Source organism: Lytechinus pictus, chromosome 12 (genome assembly GCF_037042905.1).
Source record: "Lytechinus pictus isolate F3 Inbred chromosome 12, Lp3.0, whole genome shotgun sequence".
In the NCBI taxonomy this organism is placed as follows: Eukaryota; Metazoa; Echinodermata; class Echinoidea; order Temnopleuroida; family Toxopneustidae; genus Lytechinus; species Lytechinus pictus.
In genome coordinates this window covers 31,559,345-31,580,312 of record NC_087256.1, presented here as the reverse complement: position 1 = coordinate 31,580,312, position 20,968 = coordinate 31,559,345, and the positions used below count along the sequence as shown (strand labels likewise).

General features: G+C 36.8%; 1 protein-coding gene across 2 annotated transcripts in view; it reads right to left on the bottom strand.

Annotated features, from left to right (window-relative positions):
- The window catches only part of LOC129272746 (probable ATP-dependent RNA helicase DHX34), a 40,876-nt gene that overhangs the window by 2,435 nt on the left and 17,473 nt on the right, over window positions 1-20,968 (bottom strand). For both annotated transcript variants that reach the window (XM_064107560.1, XM_064107561.1), the window contains exons 12-27: window positions 20,114-20,221; window positions 18,846-18,942; window positions 17,772-17,919; window positions 16,739-16,913; window positions 14,639-14,725; window positions 12,708-12,782; window positions 11,535-11,648; window positions 9,637-9,789; window positions 8,589-8,687; window positions 8,205-8,351; window positions 7,605-7,750; window positions 6,519-6,629; window positions 5,774-5,895; window positions 5,163-5,324; window positions 2,531-2,642; window positions 453-601 (exon numbers count right to left, since the gene is read on the bottom strand). In XM_064107560.1, the coding sequence (XP_063963630.1) occupies window positions 453-601; window positions 2,531-2,642; window positions 5,163-5,324; window positions 5,774-5,895; window positions 6,519-6,629; window positions 7,605-7,750; window positions 8,205-8,351; window positions 8,589-8,687; window positions 9,637-9,789; window positions 11,535-11,648; window positions 12,708-12,782; window positions 14,639-14,725; window positions 16,739-16,913; window positions 17,772-17,919; window positions 18,846-18,942; window positions 20,114-20,221 (2,005 nt within the window). The remainder of the gene's footprint in view (window positions 1-452; window positions 602-2,530; window positions 2,643-5,162; window positions 5,325-5,773; window positions 5,896-6,518; window positions 6,630-7,604; window positions 7,751-8,204; window positions 8,352-8,588; window positions 8,688-9,636; window positions 9,790-11,534; window positions 11,649-12,707; window positions 12,783-14,638; window positions 14,726-16,738; window positions 16,914-17,771; window positions 17,920-18,845; window positions 18,943-20,113; window positions 20,222-20,968) is intronic.

Here is a 20,968-nt window from a genome sequence, read left to right as displayed (position 1 = left end):
ATCGAGGGAGGGGGGGGGGGCATTTCAAGCAAGTTACCGGTTCTGGAGTGAAAATATAAGTGAAATCTTTGGTTTTAATTGACTGAGAAACACAGGTCTCTGGTTGTTTATCATAGTTACTGTTAACTTGTCAATGTTATGATTCTCTGGGCCCCATCTTACCAGGAGTTGCGATTGATCTGACCGATCGCAACTATGGACGGCCAGCAACGTCAACATCTATTATGAATGTTTGTTCAAAATATTTTCTACCTATGATGTATAATTCATGCATTCATTGTTTTCTTGAAAATTCACTATGCTTCTCTGTGTTTACACAGGACATTGTGCAAATTTTCTGTAGTAAAAATTATGACAGTGATGGATTTCCATAGAGTTACGATTGATTGGATCAATTGCAACTCTTTGTAAGACGGGGCCCTGATTTACCTTTCTCACTACAGTTAACATACCTTCAACAATACCAGCAGAGCAATCTGCTTCGTGCTGTAACCGCTCCATCAAAGTCACAACAAGACCTCGTTCACACGTAGGGCATGTCCAATGTTTCCTTAGCACCGATGTATAGCTGCTATCGAGGTTTGATGCATCCTCTATCAAACTAAAGGGATATTGAAATATATTTATTTAAGGAGAAATTCCAGTAGTTGCAGTAAACACTGATTTCATGAGAAAGTCTGTAAAACCAGGCTTAATTGTCAGTATTATCATCGAGGATCTAGATCTGGTACAGTTACATAAACTGAACTTTGTGAAATCTTGAAATCTACGCTGAAAAATGTTCAGACTGAACTTCCCCAACACAGATAAGCGCACGTGGGACAGTGTATAATTTTTGCCTTGAGCGTCGGGCCCGACGCTCTACCCGAATCCTGTGCTTATTTGCTGATTTCTCAGCAATTACACAATTTCTTCCAGAATCCTTTGGCACATGCGTTTTATTTATACAAACAGACACTTTGGTGGTCATTTCATTGGATTCTGTACGAACTCATTTTGATATCGTTACCAAAACTAGCATTTACCTTTAAGGCAAATTGGTCTGTATTCAGACTAACTTGGGCCAAGGTTTACCTGTAACTCTGCTAAAATCATGGGAGGCTACAAATATCAAAATCTGTTTTGTAATGTATCTACATTTTAATGGTGAAAAATACCACTTTGTTATTTCTAGAGATTTATGAATGGTTCGAGTGTCACATGAGCCAATAAGTCAAACCAGAGCTTATCATAAAAAGGGTATCGAAATCCCTGCAATCTAATTTGTCAATCGTTACGCATTTAACTTTCCTGGCTGATGATCGAGATCACATGTTCGGGACGATATTGCGCAAGTAGGTCATTGTGATGTCATTGCAAATGAAAACTGATGTGCAGTATTCGCAACATATTCTTAAAATTACTAATTTGATGGAAACCATAGATCTACTTTGTAGACCCCTTGAATACATTTTTTTGCTGATTCTCGCTATTCTATTTGAGATTAGACCCAGTAATCCGTAAAGGAAAGTTAGTACCATTAAGTAAGTACCAGTAACTGAAGACAACCAAACTAACATTACAGGCTTTGCGTACAGCTGTATATCACTACCAACTAGCTAGCCGATGGTATTACAATTGCACAGGCTACCAGACCTGGGAGGCTGGCTGAGTGCCCCAGCTAGGCTCTAGGGCCACTAGCCCTAGCCGAGTGTGTATCTGGCAGTCTGAGTGTAGTAAGGCATACGCTCACAAATTATGAAGTAAGGTATACATGTATCTAGAAGGCATAAATTTGGTAAATCCATGCTAACAATTTCTCAGAAAGGGTCTTTTAAACTTTAATTACTCATGAATGGATGCAAAAAACATTATTTTTTTGCCAAATTGTGTGTGTATCGGGGGACTAGTGAGCATGTGGTAACTATGGAAACACACAAGGAGAAGCCTTGTGGGTTAAGGGTTAAGACTTGTTTCCATAGTAACCACATGCTCACAAGACCTATAAATGCAATCACTTCTGGGCATCATTAGTATATTAAAAATTTGTTCATATAATTACAACTGTAAAGCCCTATCTTTATTTTTGTTATATCCCCTCCTCCTGAAGTGCATGTCACTATTCTATTTCATTACTAGTTTATAGTCATGCATGTACCCTAAAGCAGTTGTGTTTAATTGTAAAGAAATGCATAAAGCACAATGACACTCAATTACGTCATAATGTAAGTCACATGTCACCGACCAAATTTGATTTTATGAAGTAATGATGCCATAATGTTAAGGAACAAGACTAGTTCAATCAAATTTCTCCCTCTTTATTTATTTATTTATTTATTTTTTTTTTTTTGGGGGGGGTGGGAATCATGATAATAATTACATTGAATGGCTTTATTTCATGGAATACCAAAAATATTCCCCTCGTTAGAGCCAATATTCCATTCATCTATGATTCGTATTTGCCCGAACGCTTGGAATATTTCTGGTATTCCATTCTGAGCCATCTAATATAATGATTGAACTTTAAGCAAAGCTTTTATACATGTCTTACCAGCCATACGTCATGAAGTCAGTTACTTTCCATCCTCCTTTGGTTGGATGAGGTTCTGAATCTTTGCTGAATGTACTGAAGAATTCATCATCAGAACTGTTAATCACACCACCTGTTAAAAGAGATAAAATAGAAGGTATTGACTTTGAAAACACAATGATACTACTTATAATAAAAACATTCTGCTCATCACACCAGAACAACATCTCAAACATACCGTAAGTAACGGTGTATTAACCGCACCCGTGTATTAACCGCACCCCCAACTTTGGACTAAAAAAAATCCTTCTCACATTTACATGCATATTTGAGGTACGAAGAAACAAAAACTAAGTTAAAGATTTCAAAGTATTCAAAGAGATTACCGGTATGCGGAAATCTGCTGTTCTTGATCAATTTATCTACAAATGTTAGCAAGAAAGAAAGGTCCCGACAACATTGGCCACTTACACACTCACTCACCTCACAGTCACAGTGTACACACACACAGCACTGCCGTTCTTGTACATGTACATTGCAAACTTCGACACGGTACCACTACCAGTACATCTTATCAAATTGTGAACTGTGTCTTTCACATTTCTTGCATCACAACCTCACAATCACTTTCAGAATTTGTCTAGCATTCGATGGCTTAGCATGAATTTTGGATACGGGATTACAGGAAGGTTCAAGAAACAAAGAAATTGGCATTTTTTCCAGTCTTGTTTTACGGCTTTGTGCCGTCTCTCTCATACGTGGTGCACGGTGTACATGGTATCTTATGAAAAGCAAACAGGAAAGAAAAAAATAAGCTGGCGCGAAACGGGACTTTGAGGGGGTAAAATGAATAGCGCCAGCTTAAGTCGCACTAAAACCCAATATTCAACGCAAGCTAGCTCTCGGCTCTTGCTCAGCTGTGACAATTATTACCGAGAATGCTTGGCGTCTCTTTGAACTTAGCCAGGGAACTTCGCTGCTTTGAATCGAGAATAAAGTCGAAATTAGTGTCATGAAGGTGGGTGCATTTGTTATGGACACTATATGATTAAGATCGTAATAATCGCTTCCCATTACCCGCGGCTCATACCCCTCTAAACGACATTGCCCTGGGCGGCTACGCCCGCGCGCCCGGCCACTCGATGTGTTGTGAACTGGCAGACTTCTTACATGTTCGGCAGGGGTTACGCGGACGGGCTCAGACCCGTCACCGTGGATAAACCGCACCCCAGACTTTTGCTTATATCCCGCCGAGAAAAAGGTGCGGTTAATACACCGTTACTTACGGTATACAGAAACTATATTGATAAAAAAAGGACCAAAGGATACTGGTTAATTACATATTGAGTTTATATCTGAATTGAAGTACATGAAATTCTTTAACTATTTCTAAAATATCCATTTTCTTTTAAATGAGATTAATATAACAATACCAGTATCCAATTGTTATCATTTTCTTCCTCTTCTTCTTTGCCACCTATTACATTTTTTTAGCCTTAACCCTAAAAGGATTGGGGGGGGGGGGGCCATGATGACCCCCCTCGACGCTTCACGCGATATTTCCGAAACGCAAAAAGATAGCGACACAAAATTTTATGATTTTTTCTTTGAAGTCTCACGCAACTTTAGAGACCAAATTCGCAACATACGGGTATATAGCATCGCCAAGTCACATGATCTTTTACGAGACAATGTCATGCCGAAAATGGCTCATTTTTATACTTTGTGTACAAAGTCTATGGGAGATGAAATTAATAAAAGGGTGATTATTTTTCGTTCTAATTTGTCTGCTTCATTAATTTAGGGTTTCATTTAGTTGTTAAATGGTCTGTAATAATTTCCATTGAAAAAATCAATGAAAAACAAAAGATGAAAAAACAGGGAAATACATAAGAAATTCTAAAAACAAAGATACATAAGGAAAAAATTGGCTTTTGCGATTTTTCTTTGTGGAAACCTTGACATAAGATTACATCTGCAAAAAAAAAGAAGAAAATTTTAAGTGATATTGGGTGTTAAATATGCAAATAATGTTTTTCATTAATAAATTTGCACATTTTATTCATAACAAATAAAAAATAATTATTTTCAGAATTTTTTCTAATACTAGCTTGTAGTTTATATGGTAAAGAAAGGGCGTGGCAATTTCCGCGCGATAGAGCGAAAGGCGGCCGAGATCAGAAGGGGGGGCCATCATGCCCCCCCAGTCCTCAATACATCTCAAATAGCCCAGTCCTTTTAGGGTTAACTCTTTCTCCTCCTCTTCTCTAGTACTCATTTTTTTTATCCTTTCTCTTTTCTCCCTCCCTTTTTTCCTCTCCCTATCTATTTTCCTATGCATTCTCTTCCTCTTCTAACTCTTCTCTCCCTTCCCACTTCAATCCTTTTCATCCCTCACATATCTTCCTTCTTCTTTTTTCCTCTTCCATAACCACCTCCTCTATCTCCTCCCCTTTTTCTCTTTCATCGTTACCCCTCCCATTCTCTCTTCCCATCCCTCTCCTCCTCTTTCCCTTCCTCTCCCTCCTCGCCTTTTCCCTATTATTTGCCTATCCTCTTCTGTCCTTTCTTTCTACTCTTTAATTCTCTTCTCCCTCTATCTATTTGCCACTTTTGGAATATGGTGATGGTGAGAATATCAATGAAAACGTACCTGATGGTCCAATGTACAGGTGTTGGAGATCAGTTCCACTGAGTTTTCTCATTGTGTATTCAACGTGACTGGACAGATATTCGGCAAGCTTCCTGGCTAACAGACGCTCAAGGTGAATGACCTTCAAATTTGTTGCACCAAAATTGTTGGTAAATTGAGATTCTGGAAGAAAAGAAATGAAAATTGTATAAATTTTATATATGTAACATATAACGCAGCATATCATCACATTCACGATTGCAATAATCATCATTACTATCATCATCACCATCACCATCATCATCATCACCATCATTACAATCATCATCACCATCATCATTACAATCACCATCACCATCATGATCATCACCATCATCATCATCATCATCATGATCATGATCATGATCACCATCATCATCACCATCACCATCATCATCATCATGATCATCATCACCATTATCATCATGATCATCATCATGATCATCATCATCATCACCATCACCATCACCATCATCATCACCACTATAATCACCATCATCATCTATCATCATCACCATCATCACCATCACCATCATCATCATCATCCTCATCATCATCATCATCATCCTCCTCATCATCATCATTATTCTTACCTTTTAACCTCATTTCCAGAACTTTCATCCAGGTAGCTCTAAGATGAAGGACTACCGGTAGAATGTCTTCTGCAGCCTGGGAATCAGCAAAACAGAATTCTAGCCATTCATCTACAATCAGCCTGGTCAAAAACATCAAATGATATTTCATACTTCATACTTTACACCAGAATTCTAGCTACTTGCCAAATGTGATATTTAAAATGAAAGTATTGATCAGTGTTATCGGATTACTCATTCCAAGATTCTTCAAAATTATTCAACCAGCACACAGATTATGATATAATTTTATAAAGGATGAATCAGCAAAGCAGAAATTCAGATATTCTTACATTAAACCTCTCCATTTGTATACAACTACAATGATCCATTTTCCCCTGCACTCCCAAAGATTACCTTGATTACTGAACGAAACATAATACCCCATGAAATTGTGACTTGGAGCAATATAACAATATGTGTGCGTGTGTTATTGTGAGTAATAATATTATGCAACCTCTAACATTTATATAGCGCTGCATACTATCATCAACTGCTACCCTGAATGGGCGCTCAAGGAATCTTCCTACCAGGTACCCATTTAACATACCTGGGTGGAGAGGGCAGAGGGACGCAAGTGTTGTAGTGGGATTTGAACCACAGTCCTTTTGCTTCAAAGTCAAGAGACTCATCCACTGAGCCACAACACATCTGGTTTGTAAGGGTTGAATGGTATGTGTTAGTTAACAAAAAAAAAAGTAAATACCTTGTACAATGCTGGTTTGTATCCAGACTCCTGGCGTAGAGTAACATGGTTTGCAAGGCAGGTACTCTCATTGTATTCATCAAGTAGGGCTTGTTGGTTTCTAATAAAGACCTAAAAATGATAAAATCAATTAACTAGTGTGGAATATATAAGCAAGTAAGTGATGATATTCTTACCCTCTAGTCTTATATATTTTCATATTTTATTATCCAGATTTACATCATTTTTAACTTGAACTATCACTGAAGGTGATTAATACCCTGCTCTACGCTGTTACCATGACAAAAGTTTCCAACACGGAAAAAAAAATGTCTTGCCCATCTCTAACCCAAGACCTATGTGTGAGCAAAATTTCTTGAGAACTGGTTAAAAATTGATGAAGTAGTTTAAACCGCAAGATTTTTGCCTAATTTTTGACAAAAAATATGCTGTTACCATGACAACACGAATTCCGATACACACACAAAATATGCGTCTCGCACATCTTTACCTGAAAACCGATGTGTGAGCCAAATTTCATGGGTTGAAAATTGATGAAATAATTAAAACTGCAAAGTTTTTAATCCAATTTTTGCCATTTAATATGCTGTTACCATGGCAACATGATCTTTGACACACACAAAAAGTATGTCGCGCGCATCTTTACATCATTACCAATGCATGTGCCAAATTTCATGAGAAGTGGTGAAAAACTGAGGGAGTAGTTTGAACTGCAAGATTTTTACTTTATTTTTGCAAAAATATACTGATACCATGGCAACACGATTTCCAACACATGTGAAAAATGTGTCTTGCACATCTTCACCCCAACACCAACATATGTTCCAGGTTTCATGAGAATTGGTTAAAAACTTAGGAAGTAGTTTGATGCGCAAAATTTGCATCGGATCAACCATACGCTGATTCCTATATACCCCCTTCAAACTTTGTTGGCGGGGTATAATAAATAGTAGTTTGCAAGACAGGTACATGTACTCATTGTATTCATCAAAAACAGTTTTTTTTTAATTTCTGACAATGATATAAATGGAAAAATCAATTTATTTGTCCATCCAGAGGATTGATATTATCAGAATCTAAACTTACACATATGAAAGGAGTTGATGTTTAGCACTCAACACTCCTCTCTTCCCGGTTGTTTCTTCTGGTAGCGTATCCCCATCCGGAGGTTCCAGTAAATCAGGGTTATTAGCGAATATTCCAGTGGGGTGAAGTACAACAAATGGCTTAGCCTGTGTGAAAAGACAGTCAAAACATCAAAAGGGAATAGAAAGTTTTTAAATACCTTTCAAGAGATACAAAATAGTAAAATAGTAAATGGACGCTAAATGGCGAGCCATGATTGGCTGTCAAGTAAACAAGTTAGGCTTGGTACCAGCCGTATATTGAAGCGAAGCATCTAAAATGAAGCAAGGATTCTTGCAAACTCCTTCTGGCGGCACAGAACTGGGTCTGTTAGCTGGATATAGGCTGCCTCGAGCATGCGCAAATGAGTGAAACTCCATTTAGCGTCCATTGTCTAGATTCGGTTCTACTATATATTGTTTTACTCTAGCGTTTTAGTCATTCATGCAATTTTGCATGTCGAAAAGCTTCAGTATGTCCGTTTTTAAATCTATTTTACGATTTTGCGGTACCTAACACTTATTTAGATACAAAATATATGGAACCAATGGGTTTACATACCTTTGTATGGAAGACCTGATCAGATTCCTTTCTGTATGAGTTACAGTCATCAGCAATAGCCAGTTGAGGATATAGTCCAGAGCACAGTATCACCTTCAGTAGGTTGATCTCACGGTTCAGAAGACTGCGATTCATGTTAGACTTGGCCTACATCAAATGAAGACAATAAACTTTGTGAAAGATAATTTGAACCAGAAGTTCACCCTGGGGATTAATCGGTTATAATAAAAGCAGAAACAGAGAGGTTTGACAAAACCCCTCAAAAAATGAAGAGATTTTGACATTTTCTATTAAGTTCTCAGCTTGTGATGTTTGCCCCGTATATAATGAAATATTAAATAAATTTTCATTTTTTATGCATGGAGAATGCATAGACATTCTTACCTCCATTTCTGTGACATCATGGGAAAGTTTGAATTGGATATCTGCAAGCTTGGAAGCATCATCATCACTCTCTTCATCTTCATCACTCACATCAACATCCTGAAATTCATGAAGATTGCATTATTCGTATTGATTAATATAACATATACACATCAGCAAAGGCATTGATTAACAAAAGCTACCAGAACAAAAATGGTTGAACAAAATGATATATATTATTTTTTTTGTAAAATAAACATATGAACTACTGCAATGCTCTCATTTAGAAACCATGTCCAGGGGCCGGTAACACAAAGCTTGGCGATGAATAGCAAATATGAAAGAACACTTCTGATTGGTTCTTAGCCGGCACTTTGAACCAACTGCGCATGAAACATTGATCTTGATTGGTCTATCGATGTAGTGATTGATCGCTAATCTTTGTGTTACGGACCCCAGAATACATTACGTATGCCCACTCAATGCTTGCCATAGGCAATGCAATTCTGTAGTTACACAAGTATATCCTGCCTATCCAGAAAACAAGCACTCTATCGCAAGAAAGCCCTAATTCACAAAATTTAGATAGGACTTAAAATGGCATTTAAATTTGAATTTGTAAGCACTATATTACAGCATCCATCAAACCAGGCTTAAGGAGACACGAGCTCCTGGGTTTAACATTAAACTTACGTTTTGCATGAATTTAAAGTCACAAAAATCCCTGTCATAAGAAAATGGCTGGTTTTGAATTCAGTATAAGAAATAGTAGAGTTTGCTTCTCAGGGCGAATACATGCAATAATAAATCTTTTTGTACATCTAACCTCCTTCATTTTTCCTTCAGATATAACTATTTTCAGCCCAGACCATCCCTTTAAGTGCATTATAAAGAACTAGAAAACACAAATAATTCCAGAAAAAGTCTCACATATAGGAAGTCAGAGATATATTGTATGTGGAATTTCTAAGCAAATAAACTCTCTGTAAGTCAAGTAATCTTAATGTGAAAAGATTACTTTATAGCAAATCTTGAATCATAATTGAGAGAGAGAGATGTTATAACTTACCTCACGTTCAAGTTTGAGTAATTTTCTTCTTTTTGTAGCATTCTGTGTCTTCCTCTTCAGCTCTTTTAATCTCTTTCTCTCTCGATTCCTAGATTGTCTCTCAAGACTGGAGAATTCACGCTTCTCATCTTTGACACCAAGAAGATTGTTGGTCTAAAACAGATTCACAACCAAAATTATGATCTTTTCAGATATCTTAATTTTCAACCATTCAAATTTACAAGAGTTTAAACCATAGTCTTCTACATTTCAGTAATTTCAGAACTAAAAATTATAAATTCTGTTAAAAATAGAAGTTGATATCCATTGTCCTGCAGGTGAAAAAGTCAATGGCATCCTGAATAAGGTAAATTTCATAAATAAAACTCATTTAAAAAACAAACAGGCAACATCTGTGGTCCCTATACAGGGTAGGAATTAATTATTTTTTTTTAGGGGCTACTTTTTTTTTACATTGGGGCTACCACTGAATATCTTGGGGCTATTTTCTAATTCATGGGGCTACTTTTTTTTACCTTTTGACATTCCGAGACTCAATGTGATGCCTAAAAGCTCAGAACATGTTTAACTGTAATTACTGTAGGCTACAGGCCTTACAATAAACAACAGTGATCCCACCAGAGCAGTGGCGAACCTAGGATTTTTCACAGGACAGGGGGGAAAATTTGTCCCCCCAAAAATGTGACAAGCAAAAAAAAAGTCTTCAACCACAAATATAGGATTTCGTACCAAAAAGCAAAAAGCAAAAAAAAAAAAAAAAAAAAGTGCATGGGTTGTGACTCGTCGGGGGGGGGGGGGGGGGGGCAGACTGCCCCCCGTAGGTACGCTGTCGCCTTCAGCTTCACACACTTCAAATTCGAGCCAATCGAGGCCCCAAGTCCAAGACTTTATTGTCGATTGTCTCTGTAGTCTGTACAGTAGGCCTACTGTTTCTTTTTCTGTTTTTTTTTTTGCTTATCCTTCTCAATAGTATCTCGATTCGGAGATGCTTCTGGCGCTGGCTCTGGCTGTTTGGCAGAGCCAGGTTGAACTCGAATTAGAAACTTATCCATCTCGCACTCCGACTCGACGATGTCGATAATCAGCGCTGTCACAATCACCAGCTGATCGCATACAATTCTGTGCATGCCTAGTACACATAATATACATGTACCGTACGATGCACGTGGTCTCGTTACCAGCTGTGCAGTCTAATCGTGCACGCTTACATGTACATGTATATAAGCCATGCGACAAGTGCGTCAACAATTCTAAAAACCCGTGCTAAAGACTATGCGTACTCCGCATCCCATATTGCATTGCGTGTTTATTTATAATCGCGAAGCTTCCGGTGTTACGGAAGGTTCGGATATTGCATCGACCGTTCAACTTAAAGCTGGCAAGGGCGATATAAAAGATGCGCTTGCTCCGCCGCCGGAGAAAGTAATTATATGTGAAGTATTTTTTACATTGTCGATGGTATTTTATTGGGGTGATTCTGAAATAAATAGTCGCTCCAATGCATTGTGTTTTGAGAATTTTTAGGGGCGATTTGGGCTGTCATGGGGGCAAATTCGGCCGTCGCCCCCGTGTAATTCCGACCCTGCCCCTATATGTTTTCCATGCTTTTGTCTTTGTGTACAAAGAGCACAACCAATATATGAACAATTTTGTCTTACAGGGAATGTACCTATAATGTTTTATATGAATTGGCATATCTTTGTTTTCATTTCATTCTGAACACAATATGCAATAATGCAATTTCAATTGAATAAAAAAATAATGAACTTGAAGAGAACTGAACTGTCAATGTAAAAAATCATATCCAGAAAGTATTCTGCAAAAAAAGATTTTAATCTCAGTGAAAACAAACTTGTCAAAAAACACATTGAAATCATCTTAAAATTGAAAAGTCTTACATCCAATAATTCTTTGAATTGCCTCTTGAGTTTAGACATTTCATAGAACCTCTGCTCCTCCAATCCTCTTCTTTTACACCACTTACGAGATGATGAACCTCCGGATGCTTTCATCTATAAAAATAAACAATTCAATCAAATTCATTTATTTCCTACAAATGCAGCATATAAAATCAATAATAGTAAGATCATATTTTACCCAGGGTAGCCACTTCAGTTCTGAAAACTGTTCTCCCAGAGGGCCCTGCTTAACATGATAATGTTATTATTACCCCCGCTTTAGCGCGGCTACCTTGATCAGTCGCTCAAGCATTCAAGGAATTCCTTTCTACTGGGTACCCATTCACCTCACCTGCGTCGAGTGCAGCACAATGTGGGTAAATTTCTTGCTAGGGGAAAATATGACATGGCTTGGATTCCAACCCACATCCCTCTGATTGAAAGACAAGAGTCGTAACCACTAGGCCACGACGCCGCCCCCAATTGTTGATATCACAGAATAAATACAATATAATACAATAACAGAAACACTTTAATAGAAACATATCAATATTGACAGTATGTACAAGAAGAATATGAATAAAAACAAGCAAAATATAAACAAGTATGATATATTCAAAGTATATTGATTTGGAATATGAATGAAAGGTTTACTTTAACTTGGTCTAAAATCAGTTGGTTTACTTCTCCGATAGTTTCAATGCTAAATCTATTTGGTCTACTATCAAGGTGGTCTAATGGCCGTAAAAACATAACTTATTGAGGTAATTAAGGAAATGGAGGTAAAAAGCAAATAAAAATTTAAGAAAGGAAAACGTTATAAAAGATGAAGAAACTTTGTTATGCTACTACACACAGTAGAGGTGTTGTGGCTCAATGGATAAGTCTCCAGACTTTGAACCAGAACCACAAGGCCCGGGGTTCAAATCCCATTGCAGTAGTCGCGTCCTTTGGCAAGGCATTTATCTACATCTACTACTCTCCACCCAGGTAGGTGGATTCCCGGTAGGACGGGATTACTTGAATGCTAAAGTGCCTTATCAGGGCAGCCCTGCTAAAGCCGGGGTAACAGTATGGAATGCTTTAAGAATATTGTATTAAGTGCTATACAAATATTGCATATCGTTATTATTATTAATATTATCATTATCATTTACTGATGAATGAACATACCTGTATCCATTCATCATACGCATTGAGTAATGTAAAGGGATCTCCATGTTCTGATTCAAGAGATTTTCTTGCACTCTGTATAAAAGATAAACATCATCATTTATTTTACAATTAGCATTTTAATTCCACAAAGAACAAAAGTAGTGTATTTCTACAGTAATTTAACAGTTTTTTTACAAGCCTAGTACTACAAGGTACGATAGTATTCATTCAGTAGTATTTTGTCACATATGACACACCTATATATCATAAATTTCCATAATGTGTATATTTATGTACAAAATATTCTTAACATCGATTTCTTAAATTTCATTGAGTACAACATTCCATTTTATTTATTATATAATTTTTTGCAATTCAGTTCTTTTTGTCGCGAACCTTGGTCAGTTTTCAATAAATCAAAATCAAAGTTGAATTGAATTGAAAAAAAAAGTATACTTTTGGTTGAATGAATGAAAACCATGCAATTCAGTTGATGAGTTTGGGATTAAATGGCTATGGGCAATGAAAAGAGGAGTATTGAAAGTAGCAAGTACCAAAGTGATGAAATAAAAAAATCCCTCATTTTGCTTTTCATTTGGCCATACCTTGGGCTACCATACATCATCAATTTATGTCAAATTTGGTATATGGAGATTTTTATCATGCTCTACCGAAATATTATTATTATTATTATTATTATTATTTATTCGGCATAATCAAATACATAAACAACATATACAAACAATAGGAATAGGAGAGTCACATGGATGCCGGGAAAGGAAATAGATTAACTAAATAACTATAACCCGAAGGTCTTCCTTTCCAATCCATATAGTCATGAACATGATAAAATGCACAAGAAGAAATTCGATGACATAACCCCCTCCATACAGACCCAGCCCAACGCCCTATTACCCATGTTTATACATTGGCGATTGCAAGAAAAGAAATCTGAACTAGTATCTCAAGCACTTCTTTACAATCTTGACACTCTTTATGCAATAAGTTTTTAAAAAAACAAGTCACTGCATGTTTGCACACCAAGCCCCCCCCCCCCGCCCTCATCCCCTGTCTCGTCTGTCTCTGAAATGGAGAGAGAGCATAGGTGGAAGGGAGATAGAAAGAATGAACTTGTAGAAAAGATAAGGAGAAAATTGTGACGAGTGAAAAGAAGAAAAAGAAGAGATGGAGTGGAATACAAAGTTTCATGGATATGAAACTTTATTTAAATGCTCGCACTGACAGAGATCATTGACATGTTGACATGCTTGAACTACCTTCCATTTCTATTGTTAATTAATGCACATGCCTTACCTGTTGCTATGTTAGACAAATGTCAGTCAAGCTCTATATATTTACATGTACCAATGTTACGTAATTGCGACCAGTTTACTCTGTTATTCAAATGAACTTATCTTCTAATGCCTACATTTCTTCTCCCTCTTCTCCATCTATGTTTCTTTTTCTACTCTTAACTTTCTTATATATGCAATTACATATGATGTCATTACAGTACGTAATTTATTTGTATCTGGCGACCCCAACTCAAGCTCTGCTTTCAGGGTTTTCGCCTCCTTCAAAATTGTGTCGAAATATATACTGTATTCGTTACTATGTCAAATATTATTTTGTATCTGTTTGAAGGAAATAAATGTGATTTTCAATCAATCAATCAATATGGAAATAATACATTGTAGTATAAAGGCATATAATGAACTTCTTTACAAGAAGCAAGATGAACAGACAGCCAGTACAAATTAAGTATCTTGGAGCAACCTTCTTGAGCCCAGAAACGAGACCGTTTTCAGGCAATATGAGGTTGCTACCTTCGTCATATTTCTAAAATACATCTTTTTCTCTGCTGCCCTCATTTTTTTGTTTAAACTTGAGATACAAGGTGTTAACACCTCATCAATTGTATGGTATATTGATGGATCTAAAGTACTTACCATTGCATCATGATCTCTATGAGCTCTACTTGTGAAGGGAGATTGTACACTAAGAGCAGCTGCTATTGAAAGCACAGGGTCAATCATCTCAAAACATAAACAGAAAAATAAATATTCTTATTCTCACTTCATCATTTAGCCAAACTGAATAATATACTTCAGCTAGCAAAACAACTAGGCCATCATACTGTTGATAATAACCAGTAATACATAAGTATGAATGATATTAATATATTTTTCTCCTATCATAAATGTAAATCTACAGAGCCCTTGAGGGGTCATGACATACAATTGTTCTCACAGGTTACTAATTTGTTCCCACAACATAAGTCATTGGAACAAGTTAGTAAGTTGAGGAAATGACTAAATTATGAGAAAGATTAACCCTATAGCACCTACAGATTCCTATGCATAATGGCAATTACTCACTGGAGGAAACAATAAAACTGGTAATAAGTAGGCATTGTTTCAAACAAATTGAAATAGTTTTTATAAATTTACTTTTGTTCATTACAAGTTATATTTATTTTGTAGCATAGGACCTGTTGAATAGAATGGTACATGGCAAAGTTCAATCAGATGTACGAATATTGATCTTTGACAATCGTTTGCAGAGCGAGAAGAAAAAAAACAAAAGTTCGGGTTTCAGCCGCCCCAGTCCCACGCCTTCAAAAAAATGTAAAGTATCACTGACAGAATACTAAAGTTTTCGCCAAATCTTGGATCAAATATGTCAAAAATTAATTCCAACTCACATCTAGATGTCACTCTGTGTGATATCCAACGTTTTGATGAACATATAGCAACGCCCGAGCTTCTTCGGCGAAGTAAGTGGTTTTCCGAGACATGGACGCAGCCATCTTTGCTGAGATCGACTGCGCAACAGTCTGGAACTTGCTACACACCGATGCATGTCAATCGGTTTTTCTCTATTATACTCAATAGGAGCATACACTTTTCTATGCAGATCTATATAGCAGCCAACCTATACGGTATGCACACGCAATATTACCACGGTAAATCATAGACAAGAGATACTATAGCGCAAAGAAAATGTACGGGCGGTTAAGGGCGGTTCAGTGTGTAATAGGAAGGGCGGTCTCGGGCGGTTCAGGTGCTATAGGGTTAATGAAAACCCCATGTCATATCACCCTAGGGGCTCGGTAAAACACAGTATTGTTACTCTAGGCAACTTCTACTTTCACATTTCTGCTTTCATTTTTTAAAGAATGGATACCCATTTACTAAACCTGGGTGGAAAGTGGCAAATTTAGATGAATGCCTTGCCAGAAGATGGTGGGGTTCAAACTCCGGGTCTTGTGGTTCAAATTCTGGAGACTTATTCACTGACCTACAACACCTCAGATTAAGAGCTGGTCCGCTAAAACCAGGGTAATTATGATACATTATTATAGAGTACCTAGAAACTTATTAGATTAAATTAAAGTACAGTAGAGATCAAGTAGATGATAAGCACTGTATACTGTAATCAAATATAATAATAAGGGAATATTGGATTGCCTTGAGTGGGATACGTAGAAATATTGTTCTTCAGCGAGTAACAATATTTCTACGCATCCCATGAAAATTGAGCATCCAATATTATCATTATTATTCAGATACCCCCACACACAAAGCTAAAAATAAATTGATAAAGAAAAAAAATTGTTTTTACACACCATTTTATGTCAATCCTGTAAATCATGAGCATGGCGACTAAGTATTAAAAAAAAAGAAATCTCTGTAAGATGCGCTAGCGTATAGTGCAAGCGCATTTGATTTCAATGAATTGACGCAATCTCGCTCTTTTGCCACACCTCCTGGCAACTAACACACAATGTAATTTCATTGTGACGTAACAATAGCTTCATGCGCACAATCATTTATTAACCAATGATAATCTGGTGGGCGGGGCAAAATATTCATTTCATCCGATATGGAAAATATTGGATGGTCTTCATAGACATACATGTTAAGAAACAGTTTCAATATTTTGTCTCTTTAAAAACAACCGCGCAAGACGCCAAAAAATATCTGCGCCTCTAAAATCCTACATCTAAATGATAATAATAATCATTATTATAACCTGAGAGCACCTACCTTGAAGATAGTACCCATGATAAGCATCTTGCCAATGACAACATCAACAGGGAGCTGAGATAGCATACGACCAACAGGAGTAAGAGTCTCCTTCTCAGACAGGGCTCCTTGCTCCTTCAAAAACACGATAGAGTTCTCTATGCTGGAGGCAGGAGGGGCCTCGATGAAAGGAAACCTGCAGAATTATACAAAAGAAATTATTTATCCTAGACCTAAGATATTTAATAGGAGTTAGTGTCGACCTCCATGTCAAAAAAGGTTCAGTGCTCCTTAGAAAAAATATGATGGGTTCTTAATTACAAGATTCATTAAGTTGCTCTAAACTTTCTGACTTTGACCTTTACAAATCTTCTCTCCCTCTCTCTCTCTGTAGTAATTTTACCCCTGAAGGGTATTAACCACAATCTGAACAAAACAATACTCTAAGAATCATTGTTTTAATAGTGATATATTATTTTTGCAAGTTTAGCAATCAGTCTACTCTAATATTTGACTATTTTCATTTGAAAAGAATCTCAAAGATCATACAACTTAAATGAAGAAAACTTGAATGAAACATCATGAATAAACATCATTACTTATTTGTTTCTTTGTTTTGTTTTGTTCATGCATGTCTATTATCTTTCTATAAACTAGTGGAAAACAAATTTCTTTGCAATTTTAATGTTGCGAAGACAAAATAAAATATCTTGTATCTTCTATGAAAAAGAAGTACATCAATCTATTTATTAAAAAAAAATTGAAAAACTTCTGTAACTGAAAACTCAAAGATATAAGTACACCTATGAAATGTTTAGCAAAGTTAGCAGTAAATGTATAATAATATTGATTAGACTTTAATGCTTTTCTTGTTGTCTCCTCTAACTATAAGAAAGAAAACAAGACATATACAAAGTTTTCCCTTATGCAAACTTTCAAACTATCCCTATCACCCTTCCCCCTTCCTCTAAAAATATAGGAAACTTCAGGAAGAAAACAACTTAATAACAACTGCACAATATTCATGAGAATGACATTAATGTAGATAACTCACTCTCTGGGGTTTTTAAGACCGAGAGCGACCATCTGAAGTAGTAGCGAGTCCAGAGGAACCCTTTGTATTTCTGGTGTGGAGTAGGCCTGGAAAGCATCATAGTCCGACTCTGCATACAGCCGGAAACACACGCCAGGACCAGTACGCCCTATGAGTTCAAGGTGCAAAACATTGAGTTAAACATGACAAAAAACACAACATTTGATTTTCAAGATAAAGCAGCCATCTGAAGGAGGAGTGAATCTAGAGGGACTCTTTGTATTTGGAGGGGGAGGGGAGAAGGCATCAAATATTTGATATATCCTTTTCTCAAAATGGTTTTCTAAAGGTGCATATTACTTATTTTATATTCATTCACAAAGTAAATTTCCCTGCCTTACCCCGGCTCAAGAAATACTTGCTGTTCTCAAACAAAGCTTGATAACCCAAGACTCATGGTAGCTTATGAATATTCATGAGTGCTCTGTTGTGCACATGCTTTCATTTAACACTTGTTGAGTCCAATCAGGCAGTTGGATGCAGCATGAATATTCATGGAAGCTATATGTCTGATTGGACATCAGAATATAATTATTATAGTGTCAATGGTTAAAGAAAAATCACAGTCAAAATATGATATAAAATGAATGAGACATATGTACAGTGGTGCTCGAAAGTTAGTGATGCCATCAGAATATGAACATATTTAAAGTGTTCATGTTCTGCCATGTTTTAGATATTTAATTGTGAAGTCACGTGATGAAATATTACACTTAATGAAGTTTGTTTCTCTTGACCAAACATGGTAGCGTTGTCTACATTCAACGCTCAGCATGAAGGAGTGGATTTTGTGATGGGGTTCACTAACTTTTGAGCAAAACTTGAATACCATGGGAAAAATCTTTTCTGTTTGGGGATAATTTACCTCCATCTGTCCACGTCAAATAACATTTTGTACTAAATCAAAGTTTTCTAAAGCAATTTCAAGGCCTTTTGAAGGAATATCTTGATGGTGATTTGCCCTCAGTCCCTATTGGAGGCTGATGTATGTGTTATGTACATAGAATAGTATGACTGTTGGATACCACACCCTACCTGCTCTCCCTTTCCGCTGCTCTGAGCTAGCTCGACTGATCCAAAACTCCTGAAGCTGCTGCATCTTAGCCTGTGAGTTATAATTCATCTCTTTCACCTGTAGAAAGGTCAAAGGTCATAGAGGTCAAATATTACAGGTCATAAAACGGCAGAATGACAACAGTAATGGCATACCTAATCTTGGGATAGGCAGAAAGCTGGCTAAGTCAGTGCTAATATCAATCCATGAATCATTTTCATAAATGAGCTATAATAATAATAATAATAATAACATAGGGTATTTATATTGCGCACATATCCACCTTGTTAGGTGCTCAAGGCGCTCCTATATTACTCGGCTAAGCTAGGCGTTCATGGCGCACACAGCTTTTTAAGGAATTACTTCCTACCGGTACCCATTTACCTCACCTGGGTTGAGTGCAGCACATTGTGGACCAGTTTCTTGCTGAAGGAAATTACACCATGGCTGGGATTCGAACCCACGACCCTCTGTTTAATCCACTGGGCCACAACTATATCACCTTGTCATAATAATGAAATTCAAATATGAATTGCCGATGATGAATGGGCATTATTTAATGATACAAATCAAAATCAAGCAACTCACATATTAAAAACAAATAAATTGTTAAAAACATAAACAAATTTTATAAGCATATCTTTAAGACAAAATAAGAAATCACAAATATGGATAAATAAAGGTTTCTTTCCATGAGAGTAATGCATTATTTCTAGAGTGACTTTCAATGAATTTGAATTGAAATGAAAGAGTTTGATGATAATAGCACTTTGAAGCAAACTGGATTGATTACGTCCAATATGTGGGGGCGTCGTGGTCTAGTGGTTACGACTCTCGTCTTTCAATCAGAGGGACGTGGGTTCGAATCCCAGCCATGGCATGTTTTCCTTCAGCAAGAAATTAATCCACATTGTGCTGCATTCAACCCAGGTGAGGTGAATGGGTACCCAGTAGGATTTATTCCTTGAATGCTTTAGCGCCTATACGGCGGCTCAACTACGGCCAGGGTTATGATATAATACCAAGTATCAAGCGCAGTAGAGTATATGCAATTATAGTAGCTGCGCTATACAAATGGAACATATTATTATTATCATAATATACACTGTACAATGAGAAATCATAAGCTATTACAAACTAACAAAATCACACCATCTGATTGTCTGAGAGCATCTTTGTCAACTAATTTCAATTTTTTTTTTCAAAAACATGAAACATGAAACTGTAATATGATTCAGTATTACTATACCTTTCCTGAATCCACAATAAATCTTACTCCATCGATTGTGACAGAAGTCTCTGCAATATTTGTTGATACAATGCATTTCCTCACTCCCTCAGGTGCTATATCAAAGGCCTTTAAAAACAATCATTGATTAGAAACTGCATGAGGAAGAGTGGAACCCCGGGGGGGCCACTTCCATTTACGAGTGGATACCATGCGCGACCATGAGATCTCAAAAAGCACCCTAAACACATATTTTCCATATTCTGAAAATGCACCCCTTAACAAGTATTGGCGTGTGAAACCCTACCCTTAACAAGTATTGGAACCAAAACGATACTATTGGCAAGTATTCCCTGAAATGTACCCCTAAACAAGTACAGCGATATTTCAAACACGGACGTCGGTTTTACCTTTACCTTCATCATTGGGTATAGTACAGCCCAACTCACGCAAATCGTACTCTAAACACGTAGTGTTGACTCCTGGGGCAAAAAGTACATCCTTTATAAAACATTTTAGTCTTGATTGTTTATACCCTCGCAAATTTGACCCTAAACACGTAAATTTCCTAGCGAAATAGATACCCTTTTTTATTATTTTAGTGTTTTTGACACCCTTATTACGTTACGTACGTAACGTGCCCTACCTTGAAAAAGACATCCCTTTTACGTGGTTTTTTGGTCGCGCATGTTATCCACTCGTCAATGTAAGTGGCCCCCCCGGGAGTGGAACAAAGGTAACTTCTTTGTATATCATTTAAAGGGAAACCAACCAAAATAAAAGTTCTTTTTAGAGGAAAAACTAAAATCAGACAAGTTGATAGGTGAAAGTTTGAACAATATTGGACAAACAGTAAGAAAGTTATGAATTTGAACC